The following is an 18085-nucleotide window of genomic DNA, read 5'->3' as shown; positions in this document are numbered from 1 at the left end:
GAACAACGGAGTTACCGCATTCACTTCCGAAATCGCCTTGAGGAAGCTACAGCTTTTAAAAGCTTATTATTTTTATCATCATCATTATTTTTAATAAACTCTCTTTTCTCCTTTAAGGATTGAGTATTGGTGCCCGTCAGCCCACCCCCTTATCCTAGCATTTCCCTCCCTCTGTCTCTAGACCCCACCCCTATCAAAAGGTTCCATTCCTCTGGGCTATACCTTTTGGTTCCTTTTCTACCTTACAGATCTTGAGATCTGGAATAACTGAGAAAGGGAAAGACTGTGGGGTGGTTTTGCTGTGAGGGCCTGGGAGGGAAAAGGAGGCGGCGTCCCCCTTTAAAAGCAGGGACTGCGCTGCCACAGCGCCGCCGATGCTGCTGCTGCCGCCGCCGCCGCCGCCGCCGCCGCCGCCGCCGCTGCTGCTGCTGCTGCTCCTGCCACAGCAGGAGTTCTCTCCTCTCCCTGCTCTCACTCCCTCCGGCGAGTCCCAGTTCCCACAGGCCGCCTGTGATTGGCAGAGAAGTCTCAAGCCCCCGAGGTCGTGACATCAGCAGCAGCCAAGAAACAAAAAGCATAAGGAGGCATCAAACCGCCTCAATCAATTTACAGCAAGAAGACAACACACACACGCGCGAGCAGAAGGAGGCTGGAAAATTGTGTGTGCACTCGAGAGAAACTCGAGAGTAAAGTGTCTTCTGTTACCCATCCCGAACTGCTTCGCCATTCAGGAACGGAGTAAAGAGAAACGGGGAGGGGGAAAGAAGTATCTGTGGGGAAAAGTCGAAATTTAATGCCTTGGACCTGCAGTACCACACACCAGTCTGAAGCGGCCAAGTGCCCATCTCTCCATCTAGGGATGCAAAGCGCCCAGCTTTTAATTTGAAAAGAAGAAAACTTATTTTTCTATATAGATACATGATTCATCTTTATCTACTCAACACAAAGGACAAGACAACTTGTTGATTGCCGTGTGTGCAAGCAAAGGGGGAAAATTTTTTTTAAGAAAAGGAAAACCACCAGCCTGGTTTGACTGGGACTGCCTGCTGGCTAACCATCTGCTGAAAGTATGCTTCAGAGGCGGGCTGGACTTTGGAGATTTTCTATTTTCTGCTTAACAGCTGTAAGAGAGGCAAGTTTGGAGTAACACCAAGTGATGCGGAAAAAAAACACACCGAGAGCAGAAAACTCTCCTGCAGACGCCAGCCTTGCCGCTGCTGTTGCCGCTGCCGCTGCCACCCCTACTCAGACTAACCTCCCAGGACTCCCCTACAGGTACAACCCAGGCAATCGCAGACCACCCTCCGCCGCAGGGATTCACCTTTGGGCACCTTTTTCTCAGAATGTGTTCCCAAAACGATGGGCGGCAGAGGAGCTAGAGGAGGGTCCGAGACACACAACCCCCCTCTTTTATCCGTCCCGGAGGAGAAGGCAGCCAGCGGGTGGTTTTTCCTAAGGACGACTTCAGAACTTTTTTTTCCCCTTCTCCCCCTTCCTCCCCCTCCTTCTCGCTGTTGTTATGTGTCAGCACTTGGCTGAGGACTTCTTGAACTTGCAGAGAAAATAACTAACCCCCCAAACCCCCTTCAAAACTGGTGGCTTTTCAACCGCGGGGAAAATTTATTTTCTTTCTATCCTCTCCCCCTCCCGGACACCCAACTTCTCTTCCTGGAGACTCCGATCATCTCTGCTGCCACCCGGGAAAGGGGGGGGCCGCCTCGACAGGCACCAGGGAGGAGGAACGGATACAAAAATCACAGCTTCAATCTCCACCGCCAGAGATTTTTCCATGTGGAGGCTGTTTCAATGGACGTGCCCCCGTGTGCTTCTTAGTCAATCGGCAGTCTCCTAAAGGTAGAGGAGTGATTCTCTGGGGGGTGGGGAGGGCTTTCACCGCGAAGAGGGGGCGGGTGTGGGGTCCAGTGATGCTAGAGCTTTTCGCACCTATACTGACCCGCTTCCCAGTCGGTGACGGAGGCTCTGGGCCCACCTCCACTTGCTTTCAGCTACCCAAGCTCAACAGACACAAACTCCCTTCGTCCCTCCCTCCCCCGCCGGCGGGCGCAGCTCGGCCGAAGGTAAACACCCTACAGTGCCCACGTGCAGCGCGGTCCCAGCTGCAGCTGGCTCCCGCTCCCCCACCCTTTTACACCGTCCCCCCCTCCTTCCTTGGCGGCTCCACTCCAAGACAACTTGAAGTGCACTCCCTTTACGCCCCTCCTTCCTTCGCCCCTTCCCTCCCCCTTGCAGGATATTTTATTATGGCTGTTAACACTTCGCTGATGATTTAAAAAAAAAAAAAACTCTTAAAGAGGGTTGCCCCTCCGTTTCACCCGTTAGACTCAGAGCCCTTTCCCATTTCCAACCAGGTACCCCATCTCCCTATTACACATCTTTCTTGAGAACTTTCCTCCACCTCCCTTCGTGTTGGCCCCTTCCTGCTACTTATTTTGTGAAGAGAGGGAAAGATCTTCTAGTTTCCAGAGTTATCAGGACAAAGAATTTAGTTCCCTCTCCTTTTCCCCCCTTTTTTTCTTTTCTTTCACTACTCTGACATCTGAAATAATACAGACCAGACCCCCCCCCACTACGTAGACGTTTGTATAATCCTCCAAACGTGTTTGTGTATATACTATACTTTTTCCTTGTTGAAGGTCTGTGCTATGTGTGTATAAAAGGAAGTATTACAATATACCTATAAAATATGTGTATATACACACACGTGTGTATATATGTATGTATATATGTATGTATATGTGTGTGTGTGTATGGAAGTGATTGTGCCCTGAATCACGTATGTTCGGAAGTCCTATATTGTGAATGTAGCATGCCTGGAAGTGAAATACGGTGTGTGCGTATCAGGAAGTCATACGCATTGTGTGTTTTATAATGCAAAGCGATATGCAGTGTGTTTATGTTAATGCGTATGTGTTAAGAAATTATGCGTGGCGGGTGTAATGTTTCTAAAAGTTTCGTGCTATGTGGTTTTGTATCGCTGAGATGTGTCCCTTGTGTTGTTTACATGAGCCAGGGGAAATGGAGCCTATACATTTACCGAATGGCTATCTCCACACCTCAGATGCCCTATTTTGGCGTGCGGAGGGAATGGGAAACCCCTCCACCTAAAGCACCGGTGTCCCCTCCCCAGATCCCCCAAATTGGATCTGCTCCCTCGAAGACATTTTTAAAGTCTTAAGTTGAGGTCTCAGCAACCTCTGGAGTTTCTGGGAGACTGTTGAAAGTGGGGGGGCAGGGGGAGGGAAGGTGGTGGTGGTGGTAATCTACAGAGTGGGCGGGGCGCGGCCAGGGATGGCAGACCCAGCTAGCGCCCACTCCCCATTGCGGTCATGGCGCCCCTGCCCCCTAGAGGCGGGGGTAGGTGGAGGGAGCCTCCTCCGGAGCCCGGAGATCTTGGGGAGACGGCCACCGGGGCAACCTCCACGGAACGGTGGCGTGGGCCGTGGCTGGGGCCAGATGCGGACTTGCTGGGCAACCTGGCACGCCTGGGACAAGCGTTCCGCCGGCGAGGGTCCCGGCCCGCCGGCGCGGTGCATCTGTCACGGAACTCCGGCACTCACCTCCATCCTTACTTTTCTGCTGTCCGCCCCTGTCCTTTCCCCCACCCCCCACCCCACACCCCCCCAACTCCCAAACCCTCTCTGCAGGTTGACCATGGTTGCCGGGATCCGCTCTCTTCTAGCGCTGCTGCTTTACCAAGTCTTGCTGGATAGTTCGGCCGGCCTCATCCCGGAGGTGGGCCGGAGGAAGTTCGCTGAATCCAGCCGTTCCACGCCGCAGCAGTCGGAAGAAATCTTGAGCGAGTTTGAGCTGCGGCTGCTCAGTATGTTCGGGCTGAAGCAGAGACCGAGCCCCAGCAAAAACGCGGTCATCCCCCCCTACATGCTAGATCTCTACCGCCTGCATTCGGGCCAGCTTGGGGATCCCACCATGGACTACCAGCTGGAGAGAGCAACCAGCCGAGCTAATACTGTCAGAAGCTTCCACCATGAAGGTGAGGGACTGGGGAGGTAACTGGGCAGGCGAGAGGCTTGAGCAAGGATCACCTCTATGTCCTCAGTAGCGCCTAGCCTTCCAGATGTGGGAGGCAGGTTGGTGGCTTAAAGTTGTGAAACCTGAGTTTGGGTCGTTGAGGTTCTCTACCACAGCTTACTAGCAGCATGGCATGAGACAAATCACTTCCCCATCTCAGTTTCCTTATCTGAAAATGGGGGTTGGGGGTGTGGGAAGACTAGATGATTGCTAAGATGCTTCTGGCTCTAACATTGTGATCTTGAGACATTCAGTAAACATTTGTTGATGGCAGTAAGACAAGAGCCAGGGAAACTTGCCTGTTCAGTTTTTTATGCCGTGTGCTAGTGGAGGGAACAGGGATTCCTCTTCCCCCCGCCCCCCCACCACACGCGCGCTCACTCACACACACACACACACACACACACACACACACACACACACGCACACACGCGCGCGCAAACACACACAATTCAACATTAACTCTGAACCTTTGGAGTTAAAGGCCAGTTGTGATGAATATTGATTGTTGCTCTTCACTCCGCACCTCCCCCTTTCTCCCTCTTAATGGGCACACAGAAGAAGTAATGTGAAAGGTAATGCATACAGACTAATACTGGGAGAATGGAGCCACAAAGGTAAAACTTTATCCCTTTAACAAGATCACCTTTTTAAAAAAAATAAATTTGAAAAGTTTGCAAAAATTACATCCTCAATTTTTTGAACAGATTAAAAGATTACAAAAAGGGTTTGTGTTTACACGTTCATTCTCAATCTTCTTTCCATCCCATTTTTCATTTTTCCCTTCTGAAACCCAATATGAGGGATTTTCAGACCAAGTCCACCTAAAAAAATCCCTACAAATAGCTATTATTTTTAAATGCTATATACTCCCAGGAGCTCCTAATTTACAGTTGTTTTGGAATGATTTGGAAGGTTTCTAATCCCTATCTAATTCCTGTGAGAGATCAATTTAACAATCAATTGTATTCTTTCCACAGTGATTCTTTTGCCTTTTGCTTTAATCTGAGATAGTTTTAGTGTAGAAATAAGGTAATCTTAAGACTCCTGCAGATGAAAGGTTTGTAACAGCTGCCTCTTTCACTTAATATGAATCTCAATTTGCAAGTAATGTGATTTTTATGACAGTGGATATAATTATTTTTAATTAAAAGCACCAGAATATCAATATATTGATTACAGTGTCGGAATCTATAGTTTTGGTGGATTTTTTTTTACCAACACAGCATTTACATTGTATTTAGTTTCTTAAAGTAGCCAAGTAGTAAAAAATCTTATTAGAGCAAAATTCATTTGGAAGATGTTTATGTAATTTAATTAATGTAGCTAGAATTTATATAGTGCTTTAATGTTTTCTAAATGATTTACAAATAATTTATTTTATCTTCACAATAGCACTGTGAAGTAGGTGCCATTTTTATACACATTTTAGAGATGTTTTAATATAAGCTAAGGGATATAGTATTCCTTAATTTTAATTGAATAAAGTACTAGAATAAGATAGGCAAGCATATATTCCAAGATATCAATTTGTAAGGAGATAAATTGATAGGATTAGGGCACAGAGGGTAAAAGAATGGAATACTGACCTATGTAGCTCCTTTGGGGAATTGCTTTTTCCTGCTGCTGAGTGCTGTTAGAAAATATAATAGTAATAGCATGCCCCCAATTATAAACATAAATCAGAAATATCAGCCATCACACATTTTCTCATATCTTTGAGGATGACTTTTATTGATTAAAACCCTTGTTCTCAATGATTATTGGGTCCTAAAGCAGGCAAAAAAACAAAAACAGCTTTCTTACATTCAAATATCCACATCAAGTAGGGAAAATCTTAACTTGATAGTCACTTTCATTTTCAAGCTCACTTCTCAGGCATGTGAACTTTGGTACCCAGGACAATAAGGTCTAATTCAAATTCTTCGGTATTCAGTAACTGAAAATTCTGAAAGGCTCTGTTGATTTTTGCTGTAATGTCACTGTTATTGTAGCTATGACCCTTGTCACCAAATTCTTGGGACGCCTTTGAAATTCTATGACCTCCTCTCCTATTCACCTGATATTGACTGAAATGGATTTTAAGAGCAAGAAAGTAACAAGAATGGATATTTTCATATCTCCTCTGGAAACAGGCAATTTAATATGGAAACTTTACTTCAACTTAATCAGAACTAGAAAGGTTATATATTTTATTTAATGTTGAGGTCATTTAAGTTTTACATAATGTCTTAAAGGAGATGTCATTTGGGTACACATTTACCATCGTAGCTCTAGAGTCGAGGGAACCTCACTGGCAATCTGGTCCATTCCCCTCATTTTACAGATTAGGAAATAGAGGCTTAGGAAAAATGACATGGCTTCCCTAAGTTCACACAGATAGTAAGCATTATGGGAAGGATCTGAACACAGGTTCTCTGACTTTAGAGCCAATGTTCTTCCAACTGAACCAGGCTGCCTCCCACAAACAAATGTAAACTTAAGTGAGTTTGGTGTTCTTTTTTTTTAAATCATTTTGTTCCCCAAGAAAGCTTGATCAATTTTAGGTAAGCTATAAAACATTATTCAGTTATTTCATTGGTATCCAACTCTTGGTGAACCCATTTAGGCTTTCTTGGCAAAGATGTGATTTGTGATTTCCTTCCCAAGATCATTTTATAGATGAGGAAAGTAAGCAAACAGGGTTAACTTACTTGCCCAGGATCACACAGCTAGTGAGTGTCTGAGGCTGTATTTGAACTCAGGTCCTCCTAACTGCAGGTCTGGTACTCTATCCACCATAACACCCAGCTGCCTTTAAGTAAGTTATTTCTACCCAAATAAGGTAGATTGCTTTGCAGGTGTAGAATTGAATCTTACCTATCTTGCTTGTCAAAAAGGATGGGGCAGTGAAAAAATTATCAGTTTATCATGACCTGATTTAAATAAGGAGTCGAAATACTCATGCACAGGCTATTTCCATATTGAATGTGATGGAAACTCATGCATATTTCAATTTTTTATAAATCTGGATATTTTACTTATTATAACTTTGTTAAGGCTGAGTCATCATTCTTTGAAATGGTACTTGATATTACAAGTATGTCAGTGGCCTTTGCACTATACATGGCAATAAATGAAAAGGTATTGGAACTCTGCCATTATACTCTTTACTAGAGGACAAAATTCAGTGTTTGGATACCATTAAAGGTTGTTGTTTGTTTTTTTTTTTTATGGAAGGACCAAACATTTCTCAAAATAAGGAGCAATCCTTGATTTCATTAGTTTACAGCTGGGAATCCTAAGGACAGTATTGTATGTGGTTCCAGAATAGATATAGCGGGGTGGAAAATGTCATTTCTGTAGCTCTTTCATTCATTGTAAGGCTAATCCACATCATGTGTTAGGAAATCTTAAATCACGGTTGTCAGTTATCATGTCTTCTGTTTAACTCAGTGAAGTCCTGTCTGTGCTTTTTCTTTTGTCTGTGTGTGTGTTGTACAATCATTTGTATCCTGATTTCAAAGGAAAGAAAGTGCCACACTTCTTGTTAAAAGTTCTCCTTTCAACTTGGGAAGGCTCGAACTATGAACATTAGCTCCTCTGTGTGAGAAGAGCATTTAAAATTCCTTATGTAGATAAGCCATTTATATTTTTACAAGCATATTTTCAGATGTCCCTAGGTTTGTCAGTTCTGTTGAACCTATAAGGTTTGGCTCTATGCTTGGCTGTGAAATATTGGCTAGACAAGAAAAATGTGAGATACCCCAGACATTCTTTAATAAGCTTCGAGGACCATGACCTTTCTTCTGCTCAGAACCATTCTCCTCCCTACCCTGTGATGACAGAAACTTTAAAATTTAAGTAAAATCGTATTAAATCATGAAATTCTCCATATTACACCCCCCCCCCAATTCCAAGATCCAACAAATGGCCTAGTAATAATGTTACTCAGAGATTCAAGCCATATATGACCCAAAAGAATTTCTGAACTGGTATCAACTTATATTCCATGTTGAGTGATTATTCTGTAATACATAAGGCTGGTCCCAATACAAGTACTATTTTGAGATGTTACCATTGCGTGGAGGTTGCCCTGGGTTCTCCCTTTTGCCAGGAGATCACTAGCTCAATCAAGCTTAATACAGAATTTGGTAAAAGTAATGGAAATCAATTATCCAAAGACTAGTCTGGCTTTAAATTCAGAGAGTCTCATCACCAGGTTAACTACAAGGTGATGAATTTTTCAGCCACAGAAAAGTCTCAAAGAGAGACATCTTCTCAGAGAGGCAGTGATCTGGTTTGGAATCCACACTGACAAAATCGTGCACAACATGTGAGCCCTCAAGCAAAAGATTCTCCTGTGTTGTGAGCACTTTAAGAGCAGGGGCTCATTTATCTTTGTATCTCCTGAAATACCTGTTATCTTTTCTTTTGTGCAGTAGGATCATTGAAGGTTTATTCTAGAAGAGATCTTAGAGATAATTTTATCCAGGGCTTCTTAACTTGGGGTCCATGGATGGATTTCAGGGGGTTCATAAACTCAAATGAGAAAAATATTTTGATATTTCAATATAATTGGTTCTCTTTGTATTTTATTTTATGAATTTAAAATATTATTTTGAGGAGTCCAAGAACTTTATTAGATTTTGAAAGGGGTCCATGAGACAAAAAGGTTTAGAACCTCTGATTTATTCTAAGTCTTTCATTTTTCAGACAAGGAAACTGAGGCCTCAAGATTTAAAGTTGCATCCAGATAGTGACAGAACTAGATTATAGAATCTTAAGTCTTTTGACTTCTCTGAATGAATGACTGAACTGTTGATGTAAAGTAAAGTAAGAGGACAATCACTATGAAACTGATTTTCCCTTAGTGTTTTGGTAACAGTGGTAGGATTTTCCACCTCATACAGTGAGTCCAAAATGTATGTTATATAAATTCTGTCTTCTTGCCCCTGTCTTGTTCAGGAGACAATATGATGCACTGGTTTATTTCTGAAGTAGAGTAGAGTATGTGTTAGAGTAGGTAGGAGTGTTATTAATGACAGTAGATTTTTTTTCTCTTTGCGATAAAGGCATCTTGTTGAGGGAATATAATTTCTCTGTTACTTTCTCTTTGTCTTTTTTCTGTTTTTTTAATGAGTTTTTCTCATTTAAAAAATCCTAGCATGTTACCTTTCTTGCCTTTTTCAAAGAAGAGTTCTTAAATTCTTCCTTATGTTTATTTCCATCTTGTGTGACATTGTCAGAAATGTCAGAGCAGTGATTATAACTTTAGTTTAAGCTGCACTTAATACTATCTACAATTTTCTTTTAGAGTTTTATGAAATTTTCAAAAGAAAATTAATTGTAATTTCACCTTGGAAAGCATCTTTTCAAATTTTAGGTCAGCACTTTTAGGTGGGAGAGCTACCAAATCAAATAAGTGATGCTTGGGCATCACTGTTTTAGAGCTACAGGTCACCTGCTCTCTGCTATCCCTTTTACTACCTTTGTGACCATTAGCAAGCCTTTAACCTCTTTGGACCTCTATCTTTATCTGCAAAATTTAAATCAGGGCTTCTTAACTGTTTTTAGTGTCACGGAGCTCTTTGGCAATCTGATGATGCCTATGGACCTTTTCACATACACACACACACACACACACACACACACACACACACACTCTATATATATACACACACACGTACACACACATACATGTATATACGTATGTATACACATGTGTATATATACACATATACATGTATATGTGTGTGTATACATGTGTATATATAAACATACATATATACACATATACATTTTGTTGTTCAGTAGTTTGTCATGTCTTACCTTGTAACCCCATTTGGAGTTTTCTTGGCAAAGATACTGGAGTGATTTCCTTCTCTAGCTCACTTTACAGATGAGGAAAGTGAGGTAAACAAGGTTAAGTGATTTGGCCGGGATCACACAGCTAGTAAATGCCTGAGGCTGGATTTGAACTAAGGTCTTCCTGATTTCAGAGGCAGCACTCTATCCACTGTACCATCTAACTGCCTTGCATACATACTCACACACTCACACACACACACACACACACACACACACACACTTTCTCTCTCTCTCTCTCTCTCTCTCTCTCTCTCTCTCTTTCTCTTTCTCTCTCCATACATATGCATTTATTTATTTCATAGACCTCAAATTAAGGACTGCAGTCCTATGTGATCTGTGAGGTCACTGTCAACTCTAAATCTATGATCCTATGTAGTAGTGTTTAATAAAATTTTTTTTGGATATTTCCAATTGTTTTTAGGACTATTGAACTGATTTTGCATGAAAAGCTTTTACTATTTTTCTAATGTTGGGAAAGAGGCAACAAAGTGTAATAGGTAGAGGACTAGTCATGAAATTAGGAGGACCCGGGTTCAAGCCTTACTTTCATATACATCCTATTTATGTGACACTGGACAAGTCATTTAACCTCTTAAGGCCCCAGGCAACTCTATACATTACTGATCATTTGTAGATCAGCATTGGTGAAGGGAGTTTCCTCATACTGAGGAAATCATGTGTCCAGGTGAAAATAAATAAATAAAATAAAGTTGGGACTAAACTTGTCATGTGATCGTTATATTGTTAACTGTCTACATGCCATTCTTTGTCCTCATTTATTTGTTCCCATAGCTATTTAGTTCATACTGACAAGATTTCTTGTTTCTGATCCTTGGTCCATGAACTCTTGGTATTGACTCCCATCTTAGATTTCATGCCTTTCATTTTATCTCCCTTTGTCAGGGAAAGGGAAGAACAAAATAGATTAAGTATATATTGCCTCAGAATCTAAATGGACATTCAAAAATCTAGTCAAATCATTTAATGTGTTCAAATAAGTGAATGCTGGCCATATTGTAGATTAATTGAATTTTTCACTTTACTTTGGATGCTGAGTGACACAGTCATAAAGTTCTATTTTTCTTTTCACTTTCCTTACTTTTCCATAAGCAAGGATACTGCCCAAGGAAGTGCCATCAGGTTCAGGTGCCCTAAAATTCTGCTACCTCAACAAGGACACTTTATGGTTTTATCAGCAATGTCTAAGTCTCCACATTTTTTTGCATAATACCCACTGAGAAATACCCATGAATAGAGAGCTACCCTCAGAGATAAGAAGACATGGTGGCTTACATCCTCCATTAGAGACATGTTGCTTGTGTTACCCTAGGGCACATCACAATCTCTCAGTGCTCCAGGTGGCTCCCTAAAACTATTAAGGTGCAAAGAAAGTGCTGAGCTGCCTTGGTGGAGTGAGTTTCCTCATCTGGGAATTCCCTATGTCAATGACATCACAGTTCTCCTCCCTCTCTCTATCCACCTCAGCTGAAACTTCTAGACTTTTGTTCTCTGGTCTGCATGGAGAGCAATGAAAAGCAAGGTTGAGCAAGGGTGATGGTTCCCGTGATATGCCTTTTGAAAATTTATTTATTTGTTTATTTATTTTTGGTAAAAATATAACCTGGTAGTCCACTTAGCCATTAGGCAGACAGAAAATAGGTTCTTTTTTTTTTCATTTTTGGGTTTTTTTTACAATTTCAAAAGAACAAGAGGCTTTTTTAGATTTTTTGCTATACTACTGTACATTTTTTCCCCTCCTTATTTGCCTATACTAATATATCTGAGTCTTATGCTTCATCAGGGTCTGGAGATGACCCTGAGTTATTTGAGGGTATTCTACCAGAAGACTATTTCTTTTGGCCACAGTAACTCATAAAAATCTGTAAGCATTGAAAGGGATTCCCTCCACTCCCACCCTCACTGCTATGTACTGATCTGCATCAGTATATGGGATACTCATACCAGTGAAATCCAAGATTTTTTTAAAATTTGAAGCAAGAAGTATTCAACTTATATTTCTTATTGTCTTATTATTGTCTTCCTCCCTCTGTCTCCCTTCTTGCCTTTCCTCCTCTTTCCTTCTCTCCCTTCCTCCCTTTCTTCCTCCCCTCCTTTTTTCTTCTTCACTTCCTTGTGTTTTTCATTCATGTATTCTTTGCTCTCACATATTTGAGATTTCTCTTTCCCTTTCTTCCTGCCACACTTTCTCCATTCACCTCTGATGTGCCTTTGCTACCATACCTTCCCTTTAATTTTGTTTTTCTTGCTGCTTCTCAGTACCTTACTTTTTGGACCTTGTTTTGGTCTTTCTGACCCTTAAGAAGTTATTCATCCCCTTCCTTTGCAGCCTCATCCAGGGCAGAGAGTAGAGATTAAGAACCCAAGGTAAGCTTGGTGAGGTGGCAGCAGGTGGCGGTTTCTCAAGGTTTGTGGGTTCTTGACAGTGTACCCTCTGACCTACATTTAACTCACATAACTATAGTCAGGGCTGCCTTCATGCCGCTTCTACTTTGAAGGGATGATAGAAAAGTCATATTAGGAACTTCTTGAAGCTACAGACTAGAAAATCAAGGGATTTTTTGCTTACTCTCAGATTTTATTTCTTGTTTATTAAAGTGATTCTTCTCTGTTTGATCTGTTGACACTTCTCTTCCTAGATTTTATTCCCCCTTCTTGAGTAGTGCCTTCTTTTATGTGACTTCTCCTCCCACGCTTTTCCCCTTCATTTATCTTTTTTGCTTATTGAGAAGTTTTTATTCTTTTCCTTATTCCATGTTTCAGTCACTTTCTTTTTCTTGGCTACCAGACAGAGAAGTTTCTCCTCTCCCTTCATCTCACCTTCCTGGTTTATTCCTGTTTTCTTTTCTGCTTTTTCCTTCTGTGTATCATAGTAAAATGTAGCCATGTTAGGGGAACTGAGTGTGAAGGGAAGAGGTAGGTAGTTATATACATGGAAATGGTTAGCCATTTTTCTCCCAACTTTCTCCAGAAGTTCTTGGTACCTAGTATGTGTAGGATATAGCTGAGTCAAGGCCTTAAGGTTTAAATGCAGAAGTTGGAGAAAGGGGAGGCTAAAGCATTGTCACTCATGAAAGGTTTAGTTAAAAATTTATAGTGCAGCCATCCTAATGTTAATAGCATTTGACAGTGGGAGTGTGTTGGCATAAGCATAGAGAATGCTGATTGGTTTCCAAAGAATCTAATCAGCAGATTTAGGTGGATTGACCTATGCGGATTGCAGAAAGCCTGGGATATTTTTTCTTGGATTGACATTCCCCAATGCAAGCAAAGGAGTTTCTGTACTATCCCCTGGCATGTGTCTCCTCATCTGCTGACCACGGTTCAAAATACTTGTATTTTTGCCAAGATGTCATTTACGTTGTTCATTCATTTGGTTTCTGAAAAATTAAAATTAGATTTGACTTTTTAAAAATCAAAACTGAATTGCTCCTTAGCAAAAATATTCATATAAATAGTAAATGTACTGGTCTCCCCACCCCCTCCTTAATCTTACTCTTTAAACTAAAGACAGAAGTAAAATAGTGAGGAGAAATTTCTCCCTTTTGCTAATATAAAAGTACTACCTTTGGAATGGTGGCCTGGCCAGTATTCTGTGTCATCAGGTCTCTTTCCAAAGGCATCTGGATTTTGTAAAGGACTCATTGCTATTAGTCTTCAATGGTTAGTGAAAGAAAGAAAGTAAGAAAGGATGAAAGGAAGAAAGAAAGAAAGAAAGAAAGAAAGAAAGAAAGAAAGAAGAGAGAGAGAGAGAAGAGAGAGAGAAAGAAAGAAAGAAAGAAAGAAAGAAAGAAAGAAAGAAAGAAAGAAAGAAAGAAAGAAGAAAGAAGAAAGAAAGAAAAAGGAAGGAAGGAAGGAAAAAAGAGAAGGAAGGAAGGAAAAGTAGTCTCTGCTTGTTATAACATGAAACTATGACATAACAAATTTTCCTAGATTTTTAATTAAGTTGGTACCCTTACCTAAGTGGCTATAGTTTAAGATCAGTGATCATTTTACCTTTTTAGGAAGCTTTAAAATGAAGAAGGAAGTTTAATTAAATTGTAATCATATGTATCAGTTTGTTCTTTGTAAGACAGTAAACTCTCAAAGTCACTTACATAGGATACAGTATAAATGGAAAAAGAAACAAATTTGCATGCCTGGTTGATCAGAATTGTATTCATTGCAGTATTCTGTAGGGTGCAACCAATGAATTTCCTTCTACCATATTTTCTTCAGGAGCCATAGGCCTTTTCTTGAAATTATCTAAATTTCAGTGAGTTCCTCTCATTATGAATATTATATTACTGAAACTTTGTAGGGATGAAAAACTTCATGGTTTTCCATCTCATCTATGATAGAATTGTGTAGATGTTTGTGTTTTAATATATTTTCCAGATACATACACATGCATGTGCACAGATACACACGTGCAGCGCACACCCAAGCTGTTTTCCTTCTGAAAGTATCTGAAAAGTAACCTGGCTTTTTGGGGTCATGTGGAGGTCATAGGAAAGACTGCAGATGGGAAGCTATTTCTCTTGATATTGTTTGGACCTAATTACCACAGTATCCTAGTACCACCCATGTGTTTCCCCCAAAGAAGGAGATTCATATAAATGCCCTTGTCTATGGACTATTGAATGAAATAGTAGGGTGTGCTTCGTAAAATATCATCACAGATGTTAAGTTCATGGTCTTTAATTAGGACACTGAAATCTGTATATCAAGATTTGTAAATCATCTAAATTGTAGAGTAATGTTTTGGAATAGAGCTTAAGGGATTGACATTAAAGACGTATTTTTTTTTTAGAAATGCAATAATTTCCGTAAATCCCCAGTCAGTTTTAATCATTCTCATTAGACCTCTGCTAACTACAGTGCTAAAGTTTTTTTGCTAAAGTCCTTGAATTCCAAAGTAATGCTTCATAGTTCTTTCCCCGTTATTATAACCACCTGGAATGCAGTACTCCAGTATTGGATCAAAAGCAAGATAGTGAATTGTATTTTTGGTTCTTACTGTACATGCTCATGTAAACAAACACGCAGACAAGAAAAATTTTTTTTTCTTAAAAATGTTTTCTAATCTCTTCCAGTTCCTGAATTTCAAAGTTTAAATTGAAAACATTTCTACTCCAATTGTCATTATTTGTCTCATTTACTGATGGATTTTTTTGTTTTTGTTTTGTAACCATATCAGAATCTTTGGAAGAGCTGCCAGAAACAAATGGGAAAACAGTCCGGCGTTTCTTCTTTAATTTAACTTCCATCCCCAATGAGGAGTCTATCACCTCAGCTGAACTTAAGGTTTTTCGGGAGCAGGTGCAGGAAGCTTTTAAAAATAACAGCAATCACCATCATCGTATTAATATTTATGAAATTATAAAGCCAGCAACATCCATCTCTGAATACCCCATTACAAGACTGTTGGACACAAGGTTGGTAAATCATAATGCAAGCAAATGGGAAAACTTTGATGTCACACCCGCTGTGATGAGGTGGATTGCACAGGGACAGGCAAATCACGGGTTTGTGGTAGAAGTGGTTCACTTGGATGATGACAGAATGGTCTCCAAGAGACATGTAAGGATTAGTAGGTCTTTGCATCAGGACGATCACAGCTGGTCACAGATAAGACCATTACTAGTAACTTTTGGCCATGATGGCAAAGGACATCCTCTCCACAAAAGAGAAAAGCGTCAAGCAAAACACAAACAGCGGAAGCGCCTCAAGTCCAGTTGCAAGCGACATCCTTTATATGTAGACTTCAGTGATGTGGGGTGGAATGACTGGATTGTTGCCCCACCAGGGTATCATGCCTTTTACTGCCATGGAGAATGCCCCTTTCCATTGGCTGATCACCTGAACTCAACAAATCATGCCATTGTTCAGACTTTGGTCAATTCAGTTAACTCCAAAATCCCCAAGGCATGCTGTGTACCAACAGAACTCAGTGCTATCTCCATGCTCTACCTTGATGAAAATGAAAAAGTTGTGTTAAAGAATTATCAAGATATGGTTGTGGAGGGATGTGGGTGTCGTTAGCGCAACAGAATTTTTAAAAATATATATTAGACAAAAGCAAAAAAAAAAACAAGTTGACACTTTAATATTTCCCAATGAAGACTTTATTTATGTAATGAAATGAAAAAAAAACACAGCTATTTTGAAAATATATTTATGTCTACAAAAAGTTGGGAAAACAAATATTTTAATCAGAGAATTATTCCTTAAAGATTTTAAATGTATTTTAGTTGTACATTTTATATGGGTTCAACCCCAGCACATGAAGTATAATGGTCAGATTCTTATTTTGTATTTATTTACTATTATAACCACTTTTTAGAAAAATAGCTAATTTGTATTTATATATAATCAAAAGAAATATAGGGTTTGTACATAATTTTCCAAAATTGTAGCTGTTTCAGTTGTGTGTATTTAAGTTGAAAAGTATACATGGAAGGTTACTATGGCAAAGTGCATAGCACATTTGCTTTTTGCAGTGCTACTGTTAAGGTCACAAGTTCAAGTCCAGAAAAAAAAAGTGGATAATCCACTCTGCTGACTTTCAAGATTATTATATTGTACAATTCTCAGGAATGCTGCAGGGTGGGCTGTCCAATCCACGAGAACTGGCATCTTCATTAGGCGGAATCTTTGGATAAGAACCAGACATTGCTGATTTAATAGAAATACTGAAGTTCCCAACTAATTTGGAGAGCGATTACAGCAGGGCCAATCGAAACCTTTAGTAAAATGTTTGAACTTATAGGAAAGTGAATGATGGCTTTTTAGTCTTCTTTCCTTAACTAGTAACCCCTTTAAATAGCTGTCCTGGCCAAAGCATTAAATAAAATATGAGAGTTCTTCATTATTAATATTGTGGTCACGTATATTTAAAACCAATTTCAGTTGGCCCTTGTCTTAACAGATGGGAATGAGTTATTTTTTAAACCTCAGATAGGAGCTTATTAAACTAAAATGATCCCTGTCTTCAAATTTTGCCCCGAGTAAAACAAAATATTGTCATCCATGGTTTCTGTCTACCCCAGTGCTGTCTGTCAAATTCACTTGCTTTTCTTTCTAAGGTTCTGTGTTTGAACGCATTTTCCAAATGTTAAACCTATTTCAGATAATAAATATTGGAACTCTGACATTTCATTCTACAAAGTCCAATCTGTGAAAGAAAATGGTGCATTTATACAACATTCACAATGCTACCTTGTGTTTGCATTGCTGCTTCTGAAATCCTTCATCTAAAAGGGAGTAAAGAAGTCCAAGGGATGACTTCAGATTTGCTAGTAAGATGCTAACCAACACATACTTGCACCAAAGAATTTTTTTTTTATATTTAGCATGTTCATGAACTGATATTTTTTTCTGAAAAGAAAAAGTTTAAGACCAAATGACCTATCAAAACAAGCTAAAATCTGGACAATATGGAATGAGTGTTCCAAAATTATATCTCAGGCAGTATTGATAGAACTAACAGGAGTTTAGAAAAGGAAAAATTCTGAATACTGCTTCTTCAATAATAGCTGCCAGTTAGACTAGGGCATCTCCTCATACACATAAGTAACATCAGAATAAGGGAAGACTCACTAGATTTGATTGCTCCAGCCAAGGAATCTAGGAATTACCCTGCAATTTACATGAAAATTTTCAAGGGCTCTAACACATCAAATCCACTGAACTGTGTTCATATTTGATCTTGCTAGAGTTGAAAAATCCATCCCTGGATTTTCTGCTTTACTCTGGCCCAGGAATTGATTAAAAAATAGTTGTTCTGTGGTACAATTGACACATATTTAGATTCAGGGCTCTAGATCCAAGGTCTATAATGTTATTGAATAGTTCTTAGAATATGTCCAATCCTTTCTTTAAGGTGATGAAGGCAGGCCAGTTTTAAATTTAATACTGGTCGTTTTCCACCTTACAATTTAACTGTCTTGTTCCTGTCAGCCAACTTGGATAAAGCCATTGATTATTACTGATCAATTCATTATATTACTATTATCATTATTACTGGTCAATTTACTCTTTAGAAAAGACTTCGATGAGTTGGATATGATTGCAGTCAGAGTAGTAAAAAGCCATGCCATTTGAAGAGCACTTGAAGGCAGTGGATATGTTTAGTCTGGCAAAGAGAAAGCTTAGGACTTGATAGCTGTCTTTCAGTATTGACAAG

General features: G+C 40.0%; 1 protein-coding gene across 1 annotated transcript; it reads left to right on the top strand.

The window, feature by feature from the left end:
- Window positions 1–224: 224 nt before the first annotated feature.
- On the top strand, window positions 225–17053 carry BMP2 (bone morphogenetic protein 2). The gene is made up of 3 exons (XM_020985637.2): window positions 225–1854; window positions 3666–4012; window positions 15098–17053. The coding sequence occupies exons 2-3, from the start codon at window positions 3673–3675 to the stop codon at window positions 15940–15942; spliced, it is 1185 nt and encodes a 394-aa protein (XP_020841296.1). The 5' UTR covers window positions 225–1854; window positions 3666–3672; the 3' UTR covers window positions 15943–17053.
- Window positions 17054–18085: the final 1032 nt, after the last annotated feature.

Source organism: Phascolarctos cinereus, unplaced genomic scaffold (genome assembly GCF_003287225.1).
Source record: "Phascolarctos cinereus isolate Bilbo 61053 unplaced genomic scaffold, phaCin_HiC Scaffold_2;HRSCAF=192, whole genome shotgun sequence".
Classification (NCBI taxonomy): Eukaryota; Metazoa; Chordata; class Mammalia; order Diprotodontia; family Phascolarctidae; genus Phascolarctos; species Phascolarctos cinereus.
The sequence above is the reverse complement of the archived record's forward strand: the minus strand, read 5'-3'. Positions and strand labels throughout refer to the sequence as shown.

Bases quoted from the DNA above. Each gene is read 5' to 3' on its own strand.
- BMP2 (XM_020985637.2), top strand. From the start codon at position 3,673: ATGGTTGCCGGGATCCGCTCTCTTCTAGCGCTGCTGCTTTACCAAGTC. The intron at 4,013-15,097 runs GTGAGGGACTGG...TAACCATATCAG, and splicing joins CAGAAGCTTCCACCATGAAG to AATCTTTGGAAGAGCTGCCA.